Raw genomic sequence first — 23467 nt, 5'->3', positions numbered from 1 at the left:
TTCCTGCTCGGGAGGCAGGGCCGGGCGGCACAGCTCACCTGAGACAGGGACGGCTCCGCCCCGGCACACGGCAGGACCTGCTGCCATGGGACCCATGGGACCTGCTGTGATGGGACCCGTGGGACCTGCTGTGATGGGACCCATGGGACCTGCTGTGATGGGACCTGCTACGATGGGACCTGCTGTGATGGGACCTGATGCAGTGAGACCCATGGGACCTGCTGCAGTGGGACCTCAGGTGGCCGTGGCCCAACAACCCCTCCCCAAATGACTTGCCCCACTCCCTTGTGCAGCCATGGGGACGGGAGGCATCGCTCCCTGCTCAGGGGGAGCTGGGGGCCAGCTGGGCTGGCTGTGGGGACGTGGTTTTGTGCTGGGCTCCCCCAAGCCCTGCCTGAGCCACGCTGCTGGAGTGCCCTGGTGCCTTCTCCACCCACGATCCAGCACAAGAGGGGCACAGGGGCACATGGGGCCATGGCACTGCAAAGGTCCCGACCCCTATGCAGAGGAGGGGGTCGATGGTGCCTGTCCCCAACCCCATGCTGTGGAAATGAAGGCATGAGGAGGAGGGGAGGTGGCACTGAGGGACACAGGGGGCCCGCTGTCCCCTCCAAGCCGAACAGCACCGCGGCAGAAGGAAGGAGCAGTTTCAGGAATGGCTCTAACTCCTTCTCCTGGTTATCTGTGGTGGTTGCATCCCCCAAAACACCCACTACTGTTACCCCGTTTTCCCGGTTAGTGTCTGGAAAGCCGGCCGAATGAGGCGCAGAAATAGTGGCGTGTTTCTTCTGGTGGGAGGCAGGCTGCTGCTGAGAGCTGGAGCCAAAGCTGTGATCTACCCACGGAGGACTCAGTACTGCTCCTGCAGCTTCCCCATCCCAGCCCCGGAGTCATCTCCTGCTCTTCTCAGCATTTCTGCCTCCTGTCCTCTGCATCTTCCAGGGGACACCGGGTCAGATCCCTGGTCCCCGTTTCACACCAGCTTCTGTCCATCTCTCAGTATCGCACACATTTTTCACAGCTGAGGCACTGGCCCTGTCTGTCTTTGGCCATTTCCCTGACACCACATCTGGAGCCAGCTGTTTCTAACCCCTGAACACAGCAGGTTCCTCAGAAGCAGGAAAAAAACCTTGAACCAGGGCAATTCCCCCACCACAGCAGGGAGGGGAGAGAGGAGGATGACTTCAAATACGGGGTCAGCTCTTCTCAACCCAAACCCCTTTTTCTTCAGGATGAGAGCAGGTCTCGAGCTGCCCAGTTGTGCACCAGGCTGGTGGCTCTCTGAAAGACTGCATAAAGTCTTTGTGGGTTGAGTGCAACTGAGCTCAAGTGAGCAGAAAAAGGAAGCTCATGGTGAGAGGAAACCAAAGGAAGAAGGAGTCATTCTGCGTGCTGACTATGGTCCCTCCTTCTCGTGCCATCTGCCCGGGCGCTGCGGTGGTGCCGGGGCAGGGCGAGCCCCGGAGCTTGCAGGAAGGCAGCCCCTCTCTCTCTCTCTCTGTCTCTCTCTCCTAATGAGCAGCATTGCTGCAGATTTCTCTGGGTCAAGGAATTAACCGAAATTCCATCCAAAAGAAGGGAACGAAGAGCTATTTTTAGCCTGGGCTATTTTGGCCGCCTTGTTTATGACACTGCCTTGCAAAACGTCGCCCCAGGACAACCGAGGGAGCAGTGCTCAGGGTCGGAAAGTTAGCACAAAGTGTTGTGATGCAAAACAGCCAGGCAGTGGGGGATTAGACTCTGCCATCTGTATTCTCTCCTTACAGACCAGATCCCACAAGAACCACCCCCGAAACGGGTAGGATGCTCACGACTTACGCTGTAGCCCAGAGGCATTCAGAGCCGGAGTCGCAGCAGCACAGCCTTTTTGTCCCTGGCAGGACTCAGGCAGCTCTGTGCAGCTCAGTCCGTGACTCAAGCCTCCACCTCGCTCTCACGGTTTCCCCTGCTTTTTGGCCAGAAATATTCCTTGAGCCTGACAGCTCCCCGCTTGCAGCAGGGCTGCACCCAGCCGGGCAGCCTGGCACTGCTGTGCTGTGAGGAGCTTCAGGATGCGCCCGGCAGGCGACCTGTGAGCACACAGAGCAAGGCAGCAGGACGGGGGAAAGCAGAGCTTCACCTGGAGGAGCAGGGGGAGCCAGCACGAATCCCCTCCTCGGGAAGAAATTGGGACTGGAGACCTGCCCGGCTGCGCTGAGCGAACAGCCAGCAGTGTCACCATCAGGATGGTCACAGCTCTGTGAGGAGAGAGGCCTCAGCTCCGCTCCCTGCTGACAGGAGCCTTTTGGACCCCTTGGTATGGAGACGGGCCAGCATCAGGACAGCACGCAGCTCCGGGTGAGGCAGGGTGCAGATCTCCACATCTCCGTGTTGTACCTGGGGCCTGCAGAGCACGCCAGAGAGGGGGACCCGCAGCCAGGCCCCTACTGCCAGGTGCTGGGTCAGACACAGGCGTGTGGGTGGGCAGGAGGGTGCAGCAGGATCAGATCCTCTGCTCTGGGGCTTCACACGACGTGACTTCCAGGTGCTGAGACAAACCCGGTTCAGTTCTGCGTCCTGCCCCAGCTCCGCGCTGGTTTCCCAGCCGGGAAGGGCTCAATTCAGTCGTGTGGCCGAGGTGCCCGTGTCTCGGCCAGCCCGCGGCAGCCCGCTCAGACGGAGGAACTCTCGCTGTGGGAGCCTGGAGCAGGAACCCGTTAGCACAGAGGCGCCGCTCCAGCCACAGCTGTCTCCGAGCTGGGTGGAGGTAAGGTGTTGTGCAGCCTCAGGAAGTTTGTTTTTCGTTGCTACATTTCCTTCCAAAACTCACCTCTCAGGCACTGGGTTTATTGTGCTCGTTCTGATCTTGCCACAGCCATGCTGGCGGGGAGCAGGCTGGTTTTCCTCTGCAGCAGTTTAACCCGTGACGTACAATCACATCCTCATAAAGTGAAGCAACTGCCCCACCTACTATTGTTTTACCAAAAAAGAGTGAGTAAAACTCAAAGTAGAAGCACTTGAAGGCAAAGATCCGTGAACACAGCACAGGCTTCAAATGATCCGAGATGCAATTTTTTTCCTTCTGCAGGCCTTTTTCCAATCAAGTAGAGAAGCAACCCCAAATTTATTCCCATTTTCTGACCAGTTCCAAATATTCCCTGCATCACCTCTCTGAAATGAGAGCTTTTTGGGCTGCCAGCCTCAGCGCAGTGTTTGTGCGTGGAGCTCTCAGGCTGCGTGGGGCCAGATGGTGCCCTGGGCATAGCTGGAGCCAACCTTGATGCTAATCAGTAATTACCGTTCTTGCTCTGAGCTGTGGTGGAACCAACACCTTCGTATGTTCAGTGTCACTTAATAGTAAACGGGGCTACATCTGGCTGGTGGATGGCTACCAGCAAGGGCCCCAGGGCTCAGTCCTAGGGCCAAGGTTTTTATCAGTGAGCAGGATACAGGAGTGGATGCATCCTCAGCAAGTTTGGTGACATTAAACTGGGAGGTGCTGCTGGGTTCCTGGAGGGACGAGGGGCCTTGCAGAGGGATCTGGATAAATTGCAGCATTGAACAATCATCAGTGGCATGAAGTTCAATGAAGGAAAATGCTGGGTTCTGCACCCAGGACAGAGCAATGCTGGACACAGGCACAGACTGGGAGATGGATGGGCAGAGAGCAGCTCAGCAGAAGGAGCTCTGCGGGTGCTGGTTGACAGCAGGCTCAGCGTGAACAGCAGCGTGCCCTGGCAGCCAAGAGGGCAAACTGCATTTTGGGTTGCATTAAACACAGCTAGCCAAGCAGTCAAAAGAGGTGATTCTCCTGCTGTATTTAGCGTTTCTTTGGAAAAAAGAAGTCTGAGAGGCGACCTCATCACTCTACAATTTCCTGAGGGGGGAAGCACAGAGGGAGGTGCTGGTCTCTTCTCCCTCGTAACCAATGGCAGAACAAGGAATGGCATGAACCGGGGCCAGGGGAGGCTCAGACTGGACATTAGGAAAAATTTATTTACCATGAGGTTGGTCAAAAACTGGAACAGGCTTCCTAGCAAGGTGGCTGATGCCCCATGCCAGTCAGTGCTCAGGAGATATTTGGACAATGCCCTCAGTAATATGCTTGGTCAGGCAGTTGGACTAGATGGTTTCTGAAGGTCCAAGTGAGATATCCTATCCTATCCTATCCTATCCTATCCTATCCTATCCTATCCTATCCTATCCTATCCTATCCTATCCTATCCTATCCTATCCTATCCTATCCTATCCTATCCTATCCTATCCTATCCTGCAACACCTGAGGCCCCCCGTGCGGTGCTGCGTTCGCCTCAGCTCCCCCTGTCCCGCTCGCACAGGCAGAGGCCACGCTGCTCGGTGCTGTCCCCGCGCGTGGGTGCACCTCTTAGGGGGAGGAGGCCCCACCGCTTCTGTGCAGGGAAGGAAGGTGCCATAAATGCTAACTGCAAGATGTTATCACGCCGTGTTAGGCAGCTGCTGGTGGCTGCTGGCTTACAAGGCACCCAGAGAACGTTGGCAGAGGAAACGCTGACTTTGGGGGTTGCGTTATGTGTATAAACCTCAGCAGCGCTTTGGGCACTTTGGGGCACCGCTGTCCCTGGGTGCTGCCTGGACTCTGGGACATTTTCTGTCCCTCTGTGAGGAAAAATTTCTGCAGATGGTGGTTGCTGTCCCTCACACAGCATGGGGAAAGTGCTGCCTCACTGAGGTTGTCACTCCCGGTGTTTTAAGGGCAGCCGTGGGCTTTTTGAGATCCTGGAGGGCCTTTCTGCCATGACATGCCCTTTGCTCTGCCCCCAGCTGTGGCACCTTTACTTGTTGTATGAGCACAGGCTGAAAGAGCTGGGCCTGTTTAGCCTGGAGAAGAGAAGACTGAGGGGAGACTTCATCAGTGGGTATAAATATCTGAGGGGAGGGTGTTGAGAGGATGGAGCCGGTCTCTTTTCAGCTGTGCCCAGCGACAGGACGAGAGGCAGGGGCACAAACTGAAGCACAGGAGGTTCCAGCTCAGCATAAGGGGCACTTCTTTACTGTGAGGGCGACGGAGCCCTGGGACAGGCTGCCCAGGGAGGCTGTGGAGGCTCCTGCTCTGCAGATACTCAGCCCCCCCCGGCTGCCATCCTGTGCAATGTGCTCTGGGTGACGCTGCCTGGCAGGGGGCTGGGCTGGGGGATCTCCAGAGCTCCCTGCCAACCTCGGCCATTCTGTGACCTGACTGTGAGGGGGTGCGGTGTGCCCCGGGGCTGTGTGTGGGGACGGGGGGAGCCCCCTCAGCGCAGGGCTGGGCGGGCACCATGCCAGCTACCCGCCTGAGGAGCGGAGCTGCGGGCCCCCCTCTCCTCTGGAGAACCTCACGAATATTAAACACTATTAAATATTAAATACTATTAAATACTAAATACGTATTACTATTTCGTATCATTATCGTTGCTATGCCGTGACGCGAATCGCGAATCGAGGTGTTTCGGCCCTTGGCGGGCCCCGTACTTCGCGCCCTCGCGCGGCCCCTTTCCCGCCCGGGCTGCCGCCGCCATGTTGGAAGCGGGCAAACTGGCGGCCCCCGCCGGGCGGGCGGCGCTGCCCGGGCCGGGCTGGGAAGGCGGGCGCGGGGAGAGGGCGAGGCGGGGAGGGAGCGGTGCGGGGAGGGAGGCAGCCCCGAGCCCGCGGCGAGGGGGGGAATAGGGAGGCGAAAATCGGCGGTGCCCGGATCCAAGATGGCGGCGCGCGGCTTCAGGCGGCGGGGGCGGGGCGCTACGGCGGCGCGGCGGGGCCAGCGCGCTTGGCGGGAGCGGGAGGCGCGCAGAGCGAGCGCGGCCCCGCAGCCGTTGGAGCCGCCATGCACGTCGTCAAGCGCGGTGAGGGGACGGGGGCGGCCCCGCGCCTCGGGGGGGGGGGCTCAGCCCCTTCCCGGGGGGCCCCCGGCTTCTTCCCCGCTCGGGGGGAGCCCCCCGGGCTGCGGGGCGCGGTGCTGGGGAGCCCCCCCCGGGCTGGGGGCTGCCTGCGCCTCATGGGGCGGGGGGCGTGGGGGGGGGGGTGGGGGTGGGTCTGGGGGGGGCTCGGCCCCAGTTTGGGGCTGGGGACCCCCAGCTCGGTGCCACGTCTTTGGGGGGTGGCCCTGAAAATCGGGGTTTGGTCCCTGCAGAGGGTGGTGGCGGCGGGGGGGGGGGGGTGTCGTGGCCCTGCGGGGTGGCTTTGAGGGGCTGCGAGCGCCCTGCGACCCCCCCTGACCCTGCTCACAGCGAGGGGCGCAGCGCCCACCCCGGGCTGTGGGCAGCAGGGAGGGGGGGAGCTGGCCAACCTTCCCTTTGGGCCCTAATAGGGTCCCCAGGTGGGTTGCCCGCAGTGGTTCCCACCTGGAAGGCACCCCAGGAGGGTTGGCTCCTCCTGTGGGGTGCCCTGTGCTTAACCCGTGCTCCCCTGGCACCGGGAACTGATGTCTTTGTAACCTCTTCCCCACCAGATGGGCGCCAGGAGCGCGTCATGTTTGACAAGATCACGTCGCGCATCCAGAAGCTGTGCTACGGGCTGAATGCCGACTTTGTGGATCCCGTGAGTCTGCCCCTTGTCCTGCTCCTGCTGGTGATCTCTGCTGAATGCCAGCAGCTGGGAGCAGACGTTGCCTGGTTATTCACCTTGGCAAAAGCCAAATGTGGCCGCCTGTGCAGGAGCCATTGGCTAATGTATTCGTAACACACTTCTTCTAACTGTGTTCTGCGTCTTTTGCTTTGTGGATGTAAAATCTGAGACTTGAGTAAGTCTCTGCTTTACCTACTGTAAGCTGCTTGGGGTAGATACCTCAAACAATGCTGAAGTGATGGAGCTTTTAGTTCTTAAAAACTGTTTGTTGCTCCAGCTCAGATGTTAGGGTAGGTAGCTCACAACTTCAATCTGTAAAGCTTAAGCAAGACTAAATGGAAAGTAGATCTTGATCCTCTTAAAACAAGGCACCCTTTCTGTCAGGACTCCCATGTCATTCTAATATTCTCCCCCCCCCCCTTTTTTTTTTTGAGCTCCATGGGACTTTGGGTGCACGTTGATTACACCTATGCGAGCGTCTCTGTTCACAGCCTGTGCAGAGGATCACTTCCTCACGGATCCGTGGATGTCTGTGAGATTTTCGTGTAGATGTGCAGAACTAGCCTGTTCATTTGGAGTTGCCAACCTGGGCACCTCTGTGAGATGCACCGATCAGTTTTTGTGTCTTAAATTGCAACTGTAAATATTTGACATTCATTCTGTACCAAAAAGTGTAGTGCACAAAGTATGCTGCCTTGATCTCAACGACTTAAGTTGTTGATGATGAGGACACAAGCAAGATTCTTAGGCCCCCTGACTTCAAATACCCCAGCCTTAGTAGTGAATCTTATTTTACATGGAGCACTGTATTTTTATTCATTTGGCAGTAGTAAGATCTTTCTTCCCAGAGCTGTGTTTCTCCTTTTGGATGTGGATCGTCCTGTTCCAGGTGCTTTACAAGCCAGCAATAAAAATCCTTAATGTGAAGTGCTTCCTTTCAGAGAATAAAGTTTGAAAATTACACATCCTGCTTTTGGAGGCCATTGGTGTTTCAAATGTGTGTAGCAGTCACCACCTTAGATCAGCCCTCTGTTCTGCAGTGTAGAATATTTCTTGTAGTGATCAGTGCTAATACTTGATAGAAAAGCAATAACTGCTTTTGGGTTGGCAGATACAAAAGTCTTTTCCCAGGAAATGACTGGTAGATGAGGACTAGGTTAAGTCATGAAGCAAAAGGCAGTGTATCCCTTCCAGGGTTGATTTTTTTTTTCTCTTGTTGCAAAGTTATTTTAAATATAGCACTTAAATGTCTCATCAGGCATTTTAAAGTCAAGCTTTATTTGTAGTTTTAAAACTTCCAAGCAAGTAATCTTTTAAACTGATTTTTTTTTTTCCTGAGTTTTGCTTCTACTTTTTTTCTAGCCTTTAAGAATGTGTCTGCAGAGAAAAAACTTTTTAATGATTCCAGATTAATGGTCTCTTCTTTCTTTGCTCTTTCCCTGACCTCCCTCCTGCCCCAGTATCACTTGGTTTAAAATTTTGGGTGTCAGTACTTCACTGAAAGAATTCAGTGTTTTAATTTGCCTTTTTAAAATTAAACAATGTAAAAGGTACTGTTTGTAGTGGAGCTTGTCTTATACCCTAAATGGCTGAGATACCAGGATTTTTTTTAACAACAGGTAGCTGATCTGAACGATTTTCCTTTCTAGGCCCAGATCACCATGAAGGTGATTCAAGGGCTGTACAGTGGTGTCACGACAGTGGAACTGGACACGCTGGCTGCTGAAACGGCTGCAACCCTGACCACCAAGCACCCCGACTACGCTATCCTGGCAGCAAGGATTGCAGTGTCCAATCTGCACAAAGAAACTAAGAAAGTATTCAGTGGTAAGTCTGTTTGGGGGCATTTAGATAGCAATTAGTCAGAAAGGGAGTAGGAGTTTTAGAGGATATAAATATGGAAATCTTTCTTAAGCAGAAGGTACTAAGTACCCGGGCTAACTAAAAATGCCACGGAGATGAAAAACATGAGTTTTATGTGTCACTAGGAAAGTGAAATTGCCTCTTTTGCGAAAAATAGATTTCACTTAAATAGATTGATGATTTATTTCCCTATAAATAGATTGATTAAAAATGTAACTGATCGAAATTAGGATGTACCCACTGTCTTTCTCATTTATTGCAATTACAAATTCTATAAAAAAACATTGTAAGGCAAATGCGTTAGCAGCTTAGTAATATTATTGAGCACGTAGAAGAAAAGTTGTATCTGCGTAGAGCTGGAAGGGGTTATTTTTGTGGATGGGTAGTCCTGCCTGTTAAATCTTTGAAAACAAATGACAAATGATATATAGATATCTATATATAGCTCTGTGGATGTACTTCCTTCTAAACCCGTTTCTCTTGTAGATGTGATGGATGACCTCTACAACTACGTAAACCCTCACAACGGGAAGCACTCACCGATGATCTCTAAAGAAACACTAGACATAGTTCTGGCCAACAAAGATGTATGTAACATTTCTTCAGTTTTGAAAATTCAGTGAACTAGTTAAGATGATTTTTTTGTCTTAAGCAAGCCATTTGTTTTAGGACAAAAAGCCAATACAGAAACCGGTACAGCTGATATCTGCTCTCTTCTGGAGAGTATAAAAGAAGGTGTAGGAATTTCCTTCATGTAAGGACATTTTCTTAAATGTCCTCGTAGTCACGAACAGCATAATTAATTAATTTGGGGAAAAGGGCTTTTCACTGTGGCAATCTGTTTTGTACGCACAGAAGGGAGAGAAGAGGTTTGGTGTCTGATTTCATGTTGTTCCAGGCTTGTGTTCTTATGGGGAAGTCACATTCTCATTTTGATTATATCTTGTGTTTCTTGGTGTCTAGTTAATGACTTCAGTAAAATGTTGCCAACAATTGTTCACTATACTTGGAAAAAAATTGTTAGCACTGCATTTGTTGTTTCAACCTCAGTGTTCTTCCCTGTTTTTTTCACGACGATCTCTCTGAATAATCTGTTTCACTACATTTTTGAGGCCAGAAATACCAATATCAGCATTATATCTGAATGTGAAGCCCCCACAATCCGAATGTAAATTAAATTTTTCTCTTTATTTCCCCTCAGCGCCTGAATTCTGCTATTATCTATGACAGAGATTTCTCCTACAACTATTTTGGTTTTAAGGTAAAAGACATTCATAGCACCAAAGCAGCAGTCTTAGTTGTTCTGAAGCTGGGTCTCTTGGGAGGGATGGGAATTCTTGCAAAATCATTAGATTTGAACACAAAGGGCACTGGAAGTAGTTTGGGCATTAGTGGGTTGGTGAAAACGAAGTACCTGCACAAAGCTGTTGCCTGACTTCATGAATCATGTACTTTCTTCTTGGCTGTGCTCTGTTCCCTTGGCTGCTATAATATTCTAACTGTTAGGCTCCAAGTTATTTGCAGCTGAATGTCGTTGGAAGCTTCCCAGCTCATGCCGTTCCTCAAGGAAATAATCTAATTCTTAACAACCCAAAAAAGGCATTTTTGTTTTTCGCCATTGTTTTGTGTAGCAGTTGTTCTCAGTGTGTCAGCCCACGTGTTTGTCTTCTTCCATGCTGCTGGAACATCTCTCCCACAACCCGTCCAGTCTACTATGCCCCCACCATCTGCTCCTCCTGCTCCCCTAGTTGCCCAGTTGGTTTAGGGCACGATGCGGTGGGCTTTCTGTAGGGTTAGCTGGAGGGTATTTGGCTTCTCCATAGCACTGGGTACCTGATAGTTCGTTGGCCTTAATGAATCTCTAGAAGAACTGGTGATCTTTGTGTAGAATTATGTCCAGGAGATTCTTCCATCAGCACGTGGTTTGGTGCTGTCAGGTGTGGGGGAAGCAGGCTGCAATGAGGAAACAACTCAGGTGTGTAGTGCAGAGCAGCTGCTGAAGCAGCATAGGCAGGGTGGAGAGAAGGGACCTTGAATGGGCGTGTGTGTGTGCTGCTATATATCAATGCCTGACATGAATTAATGAATTACTGCTGTAATTTATTAGGCACAAGCTTAAAAGGCATCTGCTCAAACTGTAGGGGCTTACCATATGTGTCATTTGGTGTGTTCATCACCCGGCACAGCAGATTGTGATACAGGTTGTCTAGAAATCATTATCATAGTATAATTAATGACACGGAGAGGTGGCGTTGTGGAGAACAAGCTCTCCCTTGCCATCTAGCCTCAGTTCACTGTGGATTGAAAGGTGGTGTTGAACCTTGCTGCTCCATGCTACCTAATCCACTCCATAATCCAAAGCAGAGTCCTCAGTGTTAGAATCTTACAGTGGACTTCTGGTTTTGGTTATTAGTCACTTAACATCCTTTGTCGTTAACAAGATGAGGAGTTGAGTGCAGGGTTGGTGCCTCTGTTGAAACCTGGGGTAAGGAGCAGGAAGACGGTTGAGGTTGGAGCTTTCTGAATTAACAGGATTTCTTAAATTGAAATTTGAATGACTGCTAACATGCACTCTCTCTTTTTAAAGACTTTAGAACGCTCCTACTTGCTGAAAATCAACTCAAAAGGTAAGAACCGTCTCTGTCAACTTAAAGTGCTAATTAAAAGTCAAGGCCATGGCTCAGAGCAAGGGTTGAGGAGGCAGATAGGCTATCTCGTAGAACAGGTCAGCAAAACTGTTGAGTATTGGCTTAAAAAAGATAGCAATCAAGTGACATGTTCGTAGTAGGTGTTCTCTGTACATGTGCAGCATCTCTTAGCTGAGAGTCGAGTGCCTGTCTGGTGGCATTGGTGTGCTTACTTGAACAACAGGTGGTCACTAATGAGCAGCACGGTGGCAAGTTTACCTGGCTGTTCCAGATAATGTTGGTGACCTGGGCACAGGTGCTTCACCTGTCTCTTACGGAGACCCCAGGGCTTTGAAAGCTGCCCCTTACCTAGGGTGTAGAAGATGAAGGATTTTTTGTCTTACAGCTTGTTCCATAATGCTAGGCGCTTCCTAATAAATTTAAGTTAGAGCTACTGTGCTGTCACTGCCAGTTATTGCAGGCCTTTAGCCTGAAAATCGTAGGACACAAAGGAGTGAGAGGTTAATTATAACGTAGTATAGAAAGCAACATATTAGATTGCGTTTTAACTGTTAATTCTGTTTTCTTTTTCCCTGTGAGTACAGCTGACCATTGGATCAGGTTGTTGGGAGGGGTTATCCAGTCCCAGTCCTAGAGTTTTTCAAGACCCAACTGGATAAAGTCCTGAGCAAACTGGTCCAATCCTCTTAGCTGACTCTTCTTTGAGCAGAAGATTGTACTAGAGGCTTCCCGAGCTTCCTTTCAACCTGAACTATTCTGCGATTCTATGAAAACTCTGGCTCTCAAGTGGCCCATTGTATCTTACTACCACCACCTCTACTATCTGTACTAATTGTAAACATCACACTGACATTCTTTTCTTCCTTTTGCTTTTTTGTGTCTAGTCGCCGAGCGTCCTCAACATATGTTGATGAGGGTGTCGGTGGGAATCCACAAAAATGATATCGATGCCGCAATCGAAACTTACAATCTTCTGTCTGAGAGGTGGTTTACCCATGCCTCACCCACGTTGTTCAACGCGGGCACCAACCGGCCTCAGCTGTCCAGGTACCTGTGGCTTTCAAGCATGCTTAATGCAGAACGGGAAGAAGATGAGGTTTTGGTGATTGGATCTGTCCAAATGAAGTGCTGTCACAACTTCTGAATCTAGTAGCTGTGTTTCTGTGATTGTTCTATGAAGTTTTGAGAAGCTGTTGTCAAATTTAACTTGTTATCTAGTGTAGTCTTTGGGGAAAAAACAGATGTGTCATTAGCTTCTCAAGCTAATGGAAGCGGCTGTCTTCTATTTCAGAGCTGCTTACATACATAGTCTTTTGTTGGTTAAAAAATGACTCCTGGTAATTGTGTTTTTTTTTTTTTTTTTTTTAAATATGCTAAAACATTCCTCACAGTAGCAAGCATAACTGTTATTATGAAGTAGATCTGATTTTAAAAACGCTTTGCTTTGATAACAGAAGTGTCAGTAATAGAACTACTATTTGTGATGTTTTCTAAAACTATCTTTTATTCCACGATGCAGTCTATGGTTTTGCTTCATTTTTTGCTTGGCATAGCATGCTAAATACACAGTTTTTGCCATTGTTTTTCTGCAGCCTTGGTACAATACTTAGTGATTTTTTATTTTTTATTTTTTTAATCTTTTTATGCTAAAGCTGTTTGTTTTCACTAGTTGCTTCCTGCTGTGCATGAAGGATGACAGCATCGAGGGAATCTATGACACTCTCAAGCAGTGTGCGCTGATCTCAAAGTCTGCTGGTGGGATTGGCCTTGCTGTGAGCTGTATCCGAGCCACGGGCAGCTACATTGCTGGGGTGAGTGTGCAGGCGGCGTACCCAGCAGAGATTAACCTTCTGGGTTCAGGAAAGGGCTGTACTTAGCTGCCAGATCAGCACGGCTTCTACCAGCACTGCTGTCACTGTAGCACAGCAGTTAGTCCAGCTCTGTAGTCGTGCCTTTCAGTATGCCCTGAAATGAGACGGTTGGTTTTCCTTGGTTTCCTAATACAAGTCCTTCCAAAAAGTGGATCAGATCTCATTCCAGTGCTTATCAGGCAATTCCAATTTATGTAAATATCAGCAGCCTAGGAAAATGCCTACAGGCTAATGCATTGGCCCTCTTCCTTTTTGTAAGCTTAACTGCTTAAGATGATCTGTGGATGCATGTGTTTATTTATTTATTCCTTTTTGTCACCATGTATGTAACCTCTGCAAGCCTTTAGATTGCATTATGTCGATGAATTAAGTTCAGATGGTGCATTTTTTACTTCAAGAGAGGAGTGTGGGGGAGGATGGTGGTGTTACCAAAGCCCTGATTGAGGTGGTCAGGTGCTCGCTTTCAGGATGAGTTTGTCTGACCACCGAAATACATACACAGCTGTACAGAAGTGCAGGCCAGCTCTCAGGCCGTTGCTTTTCAGTAACAACAATCTTCCTGTGCCTGTGCAGACAAATGGAAATTCTAATGGACTCGTTCCAATGCTGAGGGTCTACAACAACACTGCTCGCTACGTGGACCAAGGCGGTAACAAGGTATTGGCTTAGCCTTAAATTGGGGTGAGGGGGTTGACCCAGGTCAGAAGGAGACCACATCTGTGAAAGATTGAACCAGTAACATCAATGTGGTGGTAGGTGACCTGTAATTACAAAAAGGATTCTCTTCCCTTGTTTCTAGTCTGGTGTTCTCCATTCACCATGCATTTTATTGTGTAGGTATACATCTGCTGTATGATGTGTACACGTTAGTTCAGCCTCTTGCAGTGGTTATCAGTCACTCTTTGTATGCCCTGTATTGAATTAAGACTGTAAGACTGTAGAAAGATTTTTGTTCTGTATTCTTTATATTCAGATAGTCCAGAGGTCAGTGGGGGCATGACTCAATACGTAAATCTAAGACTTGTCAAGCTCCTGTTGACACAGAAGGTATTTTTAGTGTGGGATCATTTTTATTAAGAATCTGGAGCTAGTAGCATGACCTAGTTCCAATAAGTGAGAGCAAGAGTAATGTAAAAAAGGATATTGAAATTACCTTAACAAGACTATAAAACTAAGTTCTAGTTAGTTCAGGGCATTTTGTTCAGTCAGCAGCACTGTGGGGAATATTTTCAAGGGCCATTTGTTCTGATCCTGATTATATTTTATGTATCAGAGACCTGGAGCTTTTGCCATCTACCTGGAGCCTTGGCATCTGGACATCTTCGAGTTTCTTGACTTAAAGAAGAACACGGGGAAAGAAGAGCAGCGTGCCAGAGACCTTTTCTTTGCCCTCTGGATTCCTGATCTCTTCATGAAGAGAGTTGAAACCAACCAGGTAAGAAGCTTGATTGGTGTGGGAGAGGTCTGTTAATGGAGAAGCGTGGAGTTTGCAAGTGCTGTGGAGCTGGCTTCCTAGCAGCAGTGGAACTTCCCTTCTATCATGCTTTGCTTCATGGTTTAATCTTGCAGCCCATGACTGATATACCATTATGCTAAATTTTTAGTCTGGAGTACTCTGAAAGCATCAAAATCTTCTCAGTAAATGGATCTTTGTGTGACTGCTTGAAAATGGGTTATATTTAATAATTACTCATTTCAGAATTAAAAAAGCAGTTTGATCATAAATATTCATATAATTGATTTTTAAATAAATCATACTACTCAAACACCTTCCCTGTCTGCTGGAAGAGTTGGTTCCTACTTTTTAAGGATAGGAACTGTGAGGTTTTTTGTGTTTCTGTTTACAACAGGATCTGCTGCTAAAGTTGGATGTGTTAATTAAAAGTTAATTAGCAGATTTTCTCTGAGTATTTTTTTCCTTCTTACAGGACTGGTCCTTAATGTGTCCAAATGAGTGTCCTGGCCTAGATGAGGTGTGGGGAGAGGAATTTGAGAAACTATATGAGAGGTAAGAAAAGTGGCAGTCATCCATTTAGGGAACGGCCCTCATGTGGTCTATGGGAGCCAAGGCACAGGTTTGTGGTGTTGGCTTCTAAGCGATCACTGCGTTGAATTATCAGGTTAATAAATGGACAAAGACTGGGATGTCTGGTTACTGTTTGATTCATACTGCAAACTGCTTAACATAGAACTATGTATGAAAGGTTATTTTAGAGGAAATTTCTGCAATGATTCCTGCTGAAAGCGGTTGGTGGCTTTCTTTTGAGCTAGTTGTGTAGGGTGCTGTAGTGAAAGCTTTCTGTTTCCTTTAAAAATGAATTCACACAGTTCAGACATGAATGGAGCCTTGCCCTCCTGGGAACCTGCTGTTAAGAATGATTGATTCCAGTTTTTGGAGAGTGGGGGTTGATAAGCAATGTGTGCCCTGTTGCAGTTACGAGAAGCAAGGCCGTGTCCGCAGAGTGGTGAAGGCCCAGCAGCTCTGGTACGCCATCATCGAATCGCAGACAGAGACTGGCACACCTTACATGCTGTACAAGGACTCTTGCAACCGGAAGAGCAATCAGCAGAATTTGGGGACCATCAAATGCAGCAACCTGTGTACAGAAATAGTGGAGTATACCAGCAAAGATGAGGTGAGTGGAGACAAGGAACTTGCAGCATTTAGGAAAGGTGTGACTGTGCCTGCACAGCTTTTTAGAATATGTCTCACTTTTAGCTGGGGAAGGGAACAGGTGGCTAAGAAAATTGAGGATTTTCTGACTTGAGTGCTTACAGCACTTCTACTAAGTCTGTGTGTGGCGGTTTCCCTTCCTTTCCAAGTCCTGTGGAGGATTTGGTATAAAAGAAGATACCCATCAAAGCAAAACTCTGGCACCTTGATAGAGAAGTGAGCTCTTTGGCTTCTAGGAAGCTGATATAAGCATCTTTTATGCTGAAGGTTTAGTAAAACTGTACCTCTCTGAGCTCCAGACTTGCAGTTCAGTCATAATTCTCCCTTGAGTTCCCTGTCTCATCTGGGTGCTCTACAGATGTACTATGTTTGGATTGCAGCATTGATAACAAAGGTGAAGAAAGAACATAGAAATGTGTTAGTGCTAATACAGCATGGCACATTTTGAGTGCAAAAAAGCTCTTGGGACTATTAAAACTGAAAGAGTAAGTTTCTGCTGCCTGAGCCAGTAGTGGTTCTTTAGCTTACGCTCCTTGACATACTCATAAAATCCTGAGTACTCTAGAGGAGACAGAGCCATCTTGCCTGTCTGTGCTGCACAAGAAACCTTAGCCAACTTGTTTCAGTTCTCCTGGGTCTGGAAATAATGTGAGTGTTAAAAAATAATGAAAATAATGCCGTAATATATTCTGGGTCTAATGGAGATCAGTTGCTGATTTTGATACCACAAGAAGTGGTAAGGCCTGAGTGCTGGAAGGGAAGCTTACAGGCAGCAGGACTGACCAGGACAGAGAACTGAATTTTTATGGTGATATTGATATCTACTAAATCTTTTTCAATTGTTGTTAACCTTTTTGCAGCTTGTAAAAAAGCATAGAAATGAGGAGTGTATTTTTCCATCCTTGTAGCTTGCTTGGTTCTTTGTTTCTGTATAGTTTGGATAGAGAGCATGCTCTGGGATTGGGAGAGTGTGTATTTTGCGTGAGGTGTCGGCTGGCATGACAGTTTTTACTGTGCTTTTTTCCACAGGTTGCAGTTTGTAACTTGGCCTCTATAGCCCTGAATATGTATGTCACTTCAGAGCATACGTATGATTTCAAGAAGCTAGCTGAAGTCACTAAAGTTATTGTCCGAAACCTGAACAAAATCATTGATATCAACTACTACCCTGTGCCAGAGGTGAGTGCTGTGCTGCGGCTGAAGGTGTGCCACGAGTCTGGTGACAAAGGGCCTGTTGTTCTCTAGCAATCCCAGTTCAGTCTTGGGCAGAAGGAATCAGTGAGGGGTTTTGTAAACCTGTTTAGGCTAGTTGTTGGGAGTTCTATTAACTAACCGTTTGCAGATGTGACCTGTTGTTAGTGGCTTCTTAAGTTTCAACCTGGAGCGCTTCCCTAGCGAAGCAGTTGTAGAAGAATCCTCCCCTTGAGATGGTTTGGAGGTTGGATTTCTTTTCATATGAGTGGATTTCCATAAAGCACAGAACAGCACTAGACACGGAGTGGAAAGCAGAGCAGAGGGAATGATCCTGGAAAGATACCAAGAAGGTGTAACTCAATCTTGAAATGTTGGCTTTGTGTATTTTTGGTAGAGTGTACACGCATTTGTCTGGAAAGAAAGTGGAGAGAGCGTTGGGAATTGTGGATGGGGAATGGGAGCAAAGTTCTTTGCATTGCAACAAAGCCACAAGGCAAGCAGCAGAGGAGGAAATAAGCAAATACTCAAAGTTTGAGGCCAAACCTAATGAGGATTAGTTTTTTCAAGCATGTACAATTAGAATGCTCGAGTTCAAAAGCCTTTGTGGGCTTGTTTTTCAAGAAGTGTTCATTTCTAAATCATGCTTCCCTTTGTGTGTCAAGTTGAGCAATTAGAATTAGTGATCACTTCAAACACTTAATGTTGGTCCTTAAATTTGTGCCCTATAAAATAGCTAACAGTGGGAAATTGGGCAGAACTGGAAGCTGGGATGTTGCAGCAGAATACAAATTAAGTCAGAGGTAGACGGTCTAATTTCCTTCCAGAGGTCCTTTCCAGTTTAACTTATTCTATGATTCTGTGTAGCGCTGCTCAAGTAATTATTCTTTTTGCAGGCTGAACGCTCCAACAGACGCCATCGTCCCATTGGCATCGGTGTGCAGGGTTTGGCAGATGCTTTCATTCTGATGAGATACCCTTTTGAAAGTCCGGAGGCCCAGCGCTTGAACCAGCAGATTTTTGAGACCATTTATTACGGTGCTTTGGAAGCCAGCTGTGAACTTGCCGAGGAGCAAGGACCGTATGAAACATACGAGGGTTCTCCTGTCAGCAAAGGAGTAAGTACCAGGAACTGTCTTGTGTCAGGGACAGATCTGTGAAAAGCAAGTAATGTGGTTGTGCCTGGTCATCGATACAGGATAATTATGATTAAAACACATTATTATAATAATATATGCTGATAATATTGCATCAACGTAAAGGATGCTAGAGTTCCTTCCATCATTTGGCTTTTTAAGTGTGTTAAGAAATATATAATTTAAACTGAGATGCAGAGAACAATAAAAGGAAGATTCAGCTTGTACTGGCTCTCCCCTTTAGCATGATTAAAACATTGAGTGTTTGTAAGATTATGGTACAGGAGCTTGGCTGAGGCTCAACTGTAGTGGATAGTTAACAGGAATAACAGGTTGATTTGTAATATGATTTATAAAATCTGGAGAAAAGAGCACCCTAATTTGTACCACTCTTGTGTTCTTCAGATTCTTCAGTATGACATGTGGAATGTCACCCCGTCTGATCTTTGGGACTGGAAGGCTTTAAAGGAGAAGATTGCTAAGTGAGTATTCTTGCACAGTTTGTATTAAATGTAAATTGCATTTGATATGTTATGACTGATTTGAAAACAAAAGAGGTCACATAGAAAAATGGCCCTGTGTTTTCTTTTATTTTCCCCCCTCGGTAGATCTTTCTTCAAATCTTTTTTGTAGGTTTTTTTTTTTTTTGCTTTTTATTCTTACATGCCAAAGTGAGTCCGTCCCATAGACTCTGTTTTAGCTGAGCTCTTGTTTCATCTTGGATGCATCAGCCGAATGGTTTGTGTTCCAGTTAAACAAATGTAGTGGTGAGACAGAGTCAGCCAGGCTTGGAAGCCGTTTCCTCAGCTGACAGGGCAAAGCAGCTGAGCCTTGAATGTCCTGAAGACAGCAACTGTTGAAGTGTGAAGTCACTGTAATGAATTTATTCAGTTTACATGGGTTTAGTTTTCAAATGTAGTAAATCTGTCTGCTGTCTTGCGTATGGGGAGGCTTTTTATGGGCTGCTTGTTTTGTTTTTGCCTGAGCACTGCAGAGTTGTGTGCCTGACAGATTTTTTTCTATGCACCCTTTTGCATGACTAAATAATTTGGAAAAGCCTGGTTAAAGATGAAAATAGCTAAGACTTGAGTTAAGCTTCTGTATTGACCCACATTGCAAGCTTAGTGGAACTTCTGTTTTTTACTGCAGCTAGTGAGAGATTTTTCAGGTTACCCTAGGAAGGTAAGATTTCTGTATGTGTGAGCTTGAGAGTTCCTTCTTTGGCTCTCTTGGCTCTGTGCAGACAGTCTCTAAACTATTATTCTTGGGCCTTTTCTGTCTTGTCTCACTTGGTTGAAACTTTCCAACTCTTGACTATCGTTGCTAGGTATGGTGTCAGAAACAGCCTTCTCATTTCTCCCATGCCAACTGCTTCTACTGCTCAGATCTTGGGCAATAATGAATCCATTGAGCCCTACACCAGTAACATCTACACGCGCAGAGTCCTTTCAGGAGAGTTTCAGGTAAGCACTTGAAGCAGGTGTGGCAGAGAGCTTTTCTGTAGTCTTACTTCTGATAACTTTCACTGTTTAGAAAGACAAGATGGACGCTGTGCACTTGATTACTTAATTCAGTTGGATGTTTATGTTGAAGGCCAGAATTGTTAAGGAAAACATCTAACCAGCGTGTCTGCACTGTTTTTACTGCCAGGGAATATGCAAAATTTTAGAGAAGTGTTACTCTTCTCTGGAAAAATAAACAAAACACAACACTCTGTAAGACCTTGACATTGCCTGCAGGAATAATTTGCTAATGATGAGTGAAATTAATGAAGATACATGCATGCTCTAGGAAGAGTAACTGAGACCACAGTGCTGCTTTGTGCAGTTCTGAGGAAAGAGCTGTGTGTAAAGCACTGAGCAGATCTGTGAAGAGGTTATGTGAAAGCTGTACAGATGCAGAGCTATCTGTCGTGTATGAAAGAGTATGAAAGAATTAGGGTTCTGGAGGCAGGAGTTAACAAAGAGCTCTAGGTGGGACAGAGGCAACACCTAACTGTTAGGGAGGTCTGGTCTGCCCCCCTGGGGTGTCCCCTCATCAAAGCACTCCATTTCCTCCTGACAGCAGGATCAAATCAGGCCCGTGTGATCAGAACAACAGGTTTATTATCCTGCTCTGCTGTGTGGGTCAGGTGCAGGGCTACTGGACAGGTACCCCCAAACAGTTCCAGCAAGCAAAAGTTTGTTGTTATTTTCCTCCCAAATAAACAGCCTGCACATGTTTTGTTCTTTGTCCTTCTGACCGCAGTCTTGCTGATTTTTTACCCCCTTATTTAGTAATTCAGTAATTCAGGTTGTGGTCAGTAGCCCTGGTAAGCCAAGACCTCTCATTTTCATATCTTTTGTTGTTCCTCACGCAGGGGAGTTCCATACACTCTCCTTTCACATCTGTAATGTCCAGAAGCTTCTCCCATTGCTGCCTTACTAGTTTAGCTCCATCCTGGGGTCAGCCAAGCATTGCAGACAGCCCTCTTGTCAGCAGTGGCCAGCAGCTTCTCACGTTTGTTACCTGTTACTTTAACTTCAGGACTAGTCTGGCTGTTTGCATGCATACCTCAGTGCTAACGGAAGAGTGAAAGTTTGTCAGTCTGGAACAAGGTCTTGTTTATCTATTGAAAAACGTGAATGTTGGTGTGGATTTCTGTACTGCAAGGCAGGGCGTGTGCCTTCTCAGAATATATCAGTGCTTTTGTTCTTTGGCCTTTGCTGTTTACAGGTGGTGAATCCGCACTTGTTGAAAGATCTCACAGAGAGGGGCCTGTGGAATGAGGAGATGAAAAACCAAATCATCGCCCACAATGGCTCTATCCAGGTATGCATGAGAAGCTAGGAGAATGGCACCGGGATTGCTGCCTGTCTGAGGGCTGATTTCCACACAGTGGTCTGCTCTGTATGAGTGACTCAGCTAACATGGGGAATAAAAGCTATGGTTTGGAGCATTTCTGTTAGAAATATGAGGGAATGTGTCTGATCTCAGTGGTAATTTGTTCCTGCTGGAGCCTGCCCATATAATAGGGAATTCCAAGAGAAATATGCTACTAATTACTACGAGGACAAGTACAGAGTTGGGCTGCTTTACTTCATGCAGATTCTGCAAATGTTTGGATTCCCATTTGTCGTACAGATTGTAAAGGGGTAATTATGTAGCAGGGAGTTGGCTTGAGACAGGAGCCAAGTGTATGACATCCAGATCTGGAAGGTGTGTGTAGAAGAGCCTGTGTGGAACGAAGCATTTATGCTCTGCCATTTGAAATGCTGCTGTGACTGTTGTGCTTGGAGTCATGCATGCCAAAAAAAAAAAAAAAAAAAAAAAAAAAAAGCACGTCCTACTTGTCAGGAAGTGTGGAGGGTACCAGCTGCTGGATTGCTTTTTGTAAGACCTCATAACTATTTAGGACAAAACATTAATGTCCTATCTGGAAACGTTTATTTCCCCTTGAATTCCCCAGAATAAACTATCCTGTTAGAACTAGTACTGTTTTCTTATGCTTGGGTGCTTTCAGATGCAGGATATTTGGGTTCAGTGATGGAGTTCAGGTGCAAGAAGCCTTAGTCCTAGTTTGGTGAAATCAGCAATTCATGAAGATTTTGTATAATGTGACCATTTGGGCAGTCACTGGTTACACTATGTTAGAAAACTCTTCCCATTTCTTTTAGAATATATCTGAGATTCCTGACGACTTGAAGCAACTCTATAAGACGGTGTGGGAGATCTCCCAGAAAACTATCCTCAAGATGGCAGCAGACAGAGGAGCTTTCATTGATCAGAGCCAGTCTCTCAACATTCACATTGCAGAACCCAACTACGGCAAGCTGACCAGCATGCATTTCTATGGGTGGAAGCAGGTATCGGAGAGGGGCAGGCTGGGGGGGCTTGTTTGGAACAGATAGCAAATAGGGTTTGATAAGTTCTTTCATGAAAAGTTGGTCTTGCTGATTCTTAGAAGGGTAAACGGCCATCTCCTTCCAAGAATCCGGTGTTACTGGTGGAATATCTCTCTGGGCAATAAAGCTGCAGATGCCTGTGGCACTGCTCCCACTAATTGTCTACCAGACATCGCTGTGAGGCAAGCACAGCGGTGTGGCCGAGGAAGGTCAGGTCCAGCAGTTCAGAGGTTGGCTGTGTTGCGTGCCAGCCCATTCCAGCTCTTACATTCGTGCTCTTGCTCTGCAGGGTCTGAAGACTGGCATGTACTACCTAAGGACAAAGCCAGCTGCTAACCCCATCCAGTTCACGTTGAACAAAGAGAAGCTCAGGGAGCGGGAGAAGGCCTCCAAGGAAGAGGAAGAGAAGGAAAGGAACAAAGCAGCCATGGTGTGCTCCCTGGAGAACCGGGATGAGTGCATGATGTGTGGCTCCTAACAGATCAGCCCTGCAGCACCAGCAAAGCCATTCCACCTGGTGTGATTCCTTCTAAGATAGGTGCATCTAGTGTAACGTCAGCATGTAGGGGCTTGCTGGAGCTGTGGCAAGAGGGGGGGGATCACTGTAGTGTATTGTAGCTTCCCCATCCTTGAATTGGGGGTTGGTGCACAGGTTGGTGCCTGGATAGAATGCATAAGAAGTTTGTATATTGCTTTTGTAGCTGGGCTTACGGGAAACTTAAGTGCTCTTGCATGGTCTTACGTTGAACCCTATAGGCAGGACGCTTCCTGAACAGATGGGGAAAGTTCTAATGCCACTTACCTTAAAGGCCTGTCCTTGGGACTTCAGATAATTGTTTTCCTTTACTAAAGTCTCTCACTTGTGTCTTCAGAGAAAGAAGTGGACCTGACTGTTATGGTCTCCTTTGCTGTGATAAGACAGCAGGAAAATAGCCCTATGGTAGCTGTGTTGTACGCCTGCTCTGCAGGCTGCCATGGCAAAGGAGCAATTTACGTTAGGCTTATCCAGATGGTGTGTTCACGACTGCCAGGACCTTCTCCCACTGCTTCTTGCTCTCCTTGTGCCTTCCTCTTCCCTTTCCAAAAATATTTTTGAAGGTGCAAGAATGGTGGTGGGTGCCTTACCACCTGGAGGCTTCGTTTCCTCCACCCAGCCTGACAGGATGGGCATTGCTCTCGTGTTAAATCCTCCTTTTTGTCTCCGACCAGGAAATGGCAGAACTGCCGCAGTGTGTTCTGTTCTGTGTTAAAAACCCTCTCTAATTTATCATTCGGTTTACTGGTCATAGAATTCTGTGTTGTCCAAGTGCACACACCATCTTTTTTTTGAAGAGCTGCATTTGTCCACCCCAGCTAGTTGTTCAAACTTTTGGAAATGCGTTTTTATTTCCCTGTGTACTTAATCCCCCGCTCTAATGCGATGGGGCTTCATCACCCAGTTCTTAAATATTTATTGAATTCATGTACCATACAACTAACCCTTTAATCCAGCCAAACTCAATAAAATGTGGAATGTCAGAGGAATGAACAGTGGTATCTTGGGAACATATTTTTTTTTATTAAAAGTGAACTGTAGCAGCTGGAGACTTGAGCCTTGTTTGTGAGCCCTGCACTTACTGCCTGCAGTTCCTCGTACAGAACTGCC

At 47.3% G+C, this 23467-nt stretch overlaps 1 protein-coding gene across 1 annotated transcript; it reads left to right on the top strand.

Moving 5' to 3' along the window:
- The first annotated feature begins 5749 nt into the window (after positions 1-5749).
- Positions 5750-23350, top strand: RRM1 (ribonucleotide reductase catalytic subunit M1). Its single transcript, XM_084284817.1, has 19 exons — positions 5750-5834; positions 6440-6528; positions 8205-8382; positions 8905-9005; positions 9620-9679; positions 11006-11045; positions 11951-12113; positions 12736-12877; positions 13511-13594; positions 14211-14372; positions 14866-14945; positions 15372-15573; positions 16641-16790; positions 17699-17920; positions 18344-18420; positions 19266-19401; positions 20654-20749; positions 21595-21783; positions 22112-23350. Exons 1-19 carry the CDS (start codon positions 5816-5818, stop codon positions 22298-22300), a joined length of 2379 nt encoding a protein of 792 aa, XP_084140943.1. The 5' UTR covers positions 5750-5815; the 3' UTR covers positions 22301-23350.
- Positions 23351-23467: the final 117 nt, after the last annotated feature.

Source organism: Netta rufina (assembly GCF_964035555.1).
Source record: "Netta rufina genome assembly, chromosome: 1".
Taxonomy (NCBI): domain Eukaryota; kingdom Metazoa; phylum Chordata; class Aves; order Anseriformes; family Anatidae; genus Netta; species Netta rufina.
The sequence above is the reverse complement of the archived record's forward strand: the minus strand, read 5'-3'. Positions and strand labels throughout refer to the sequence as shown.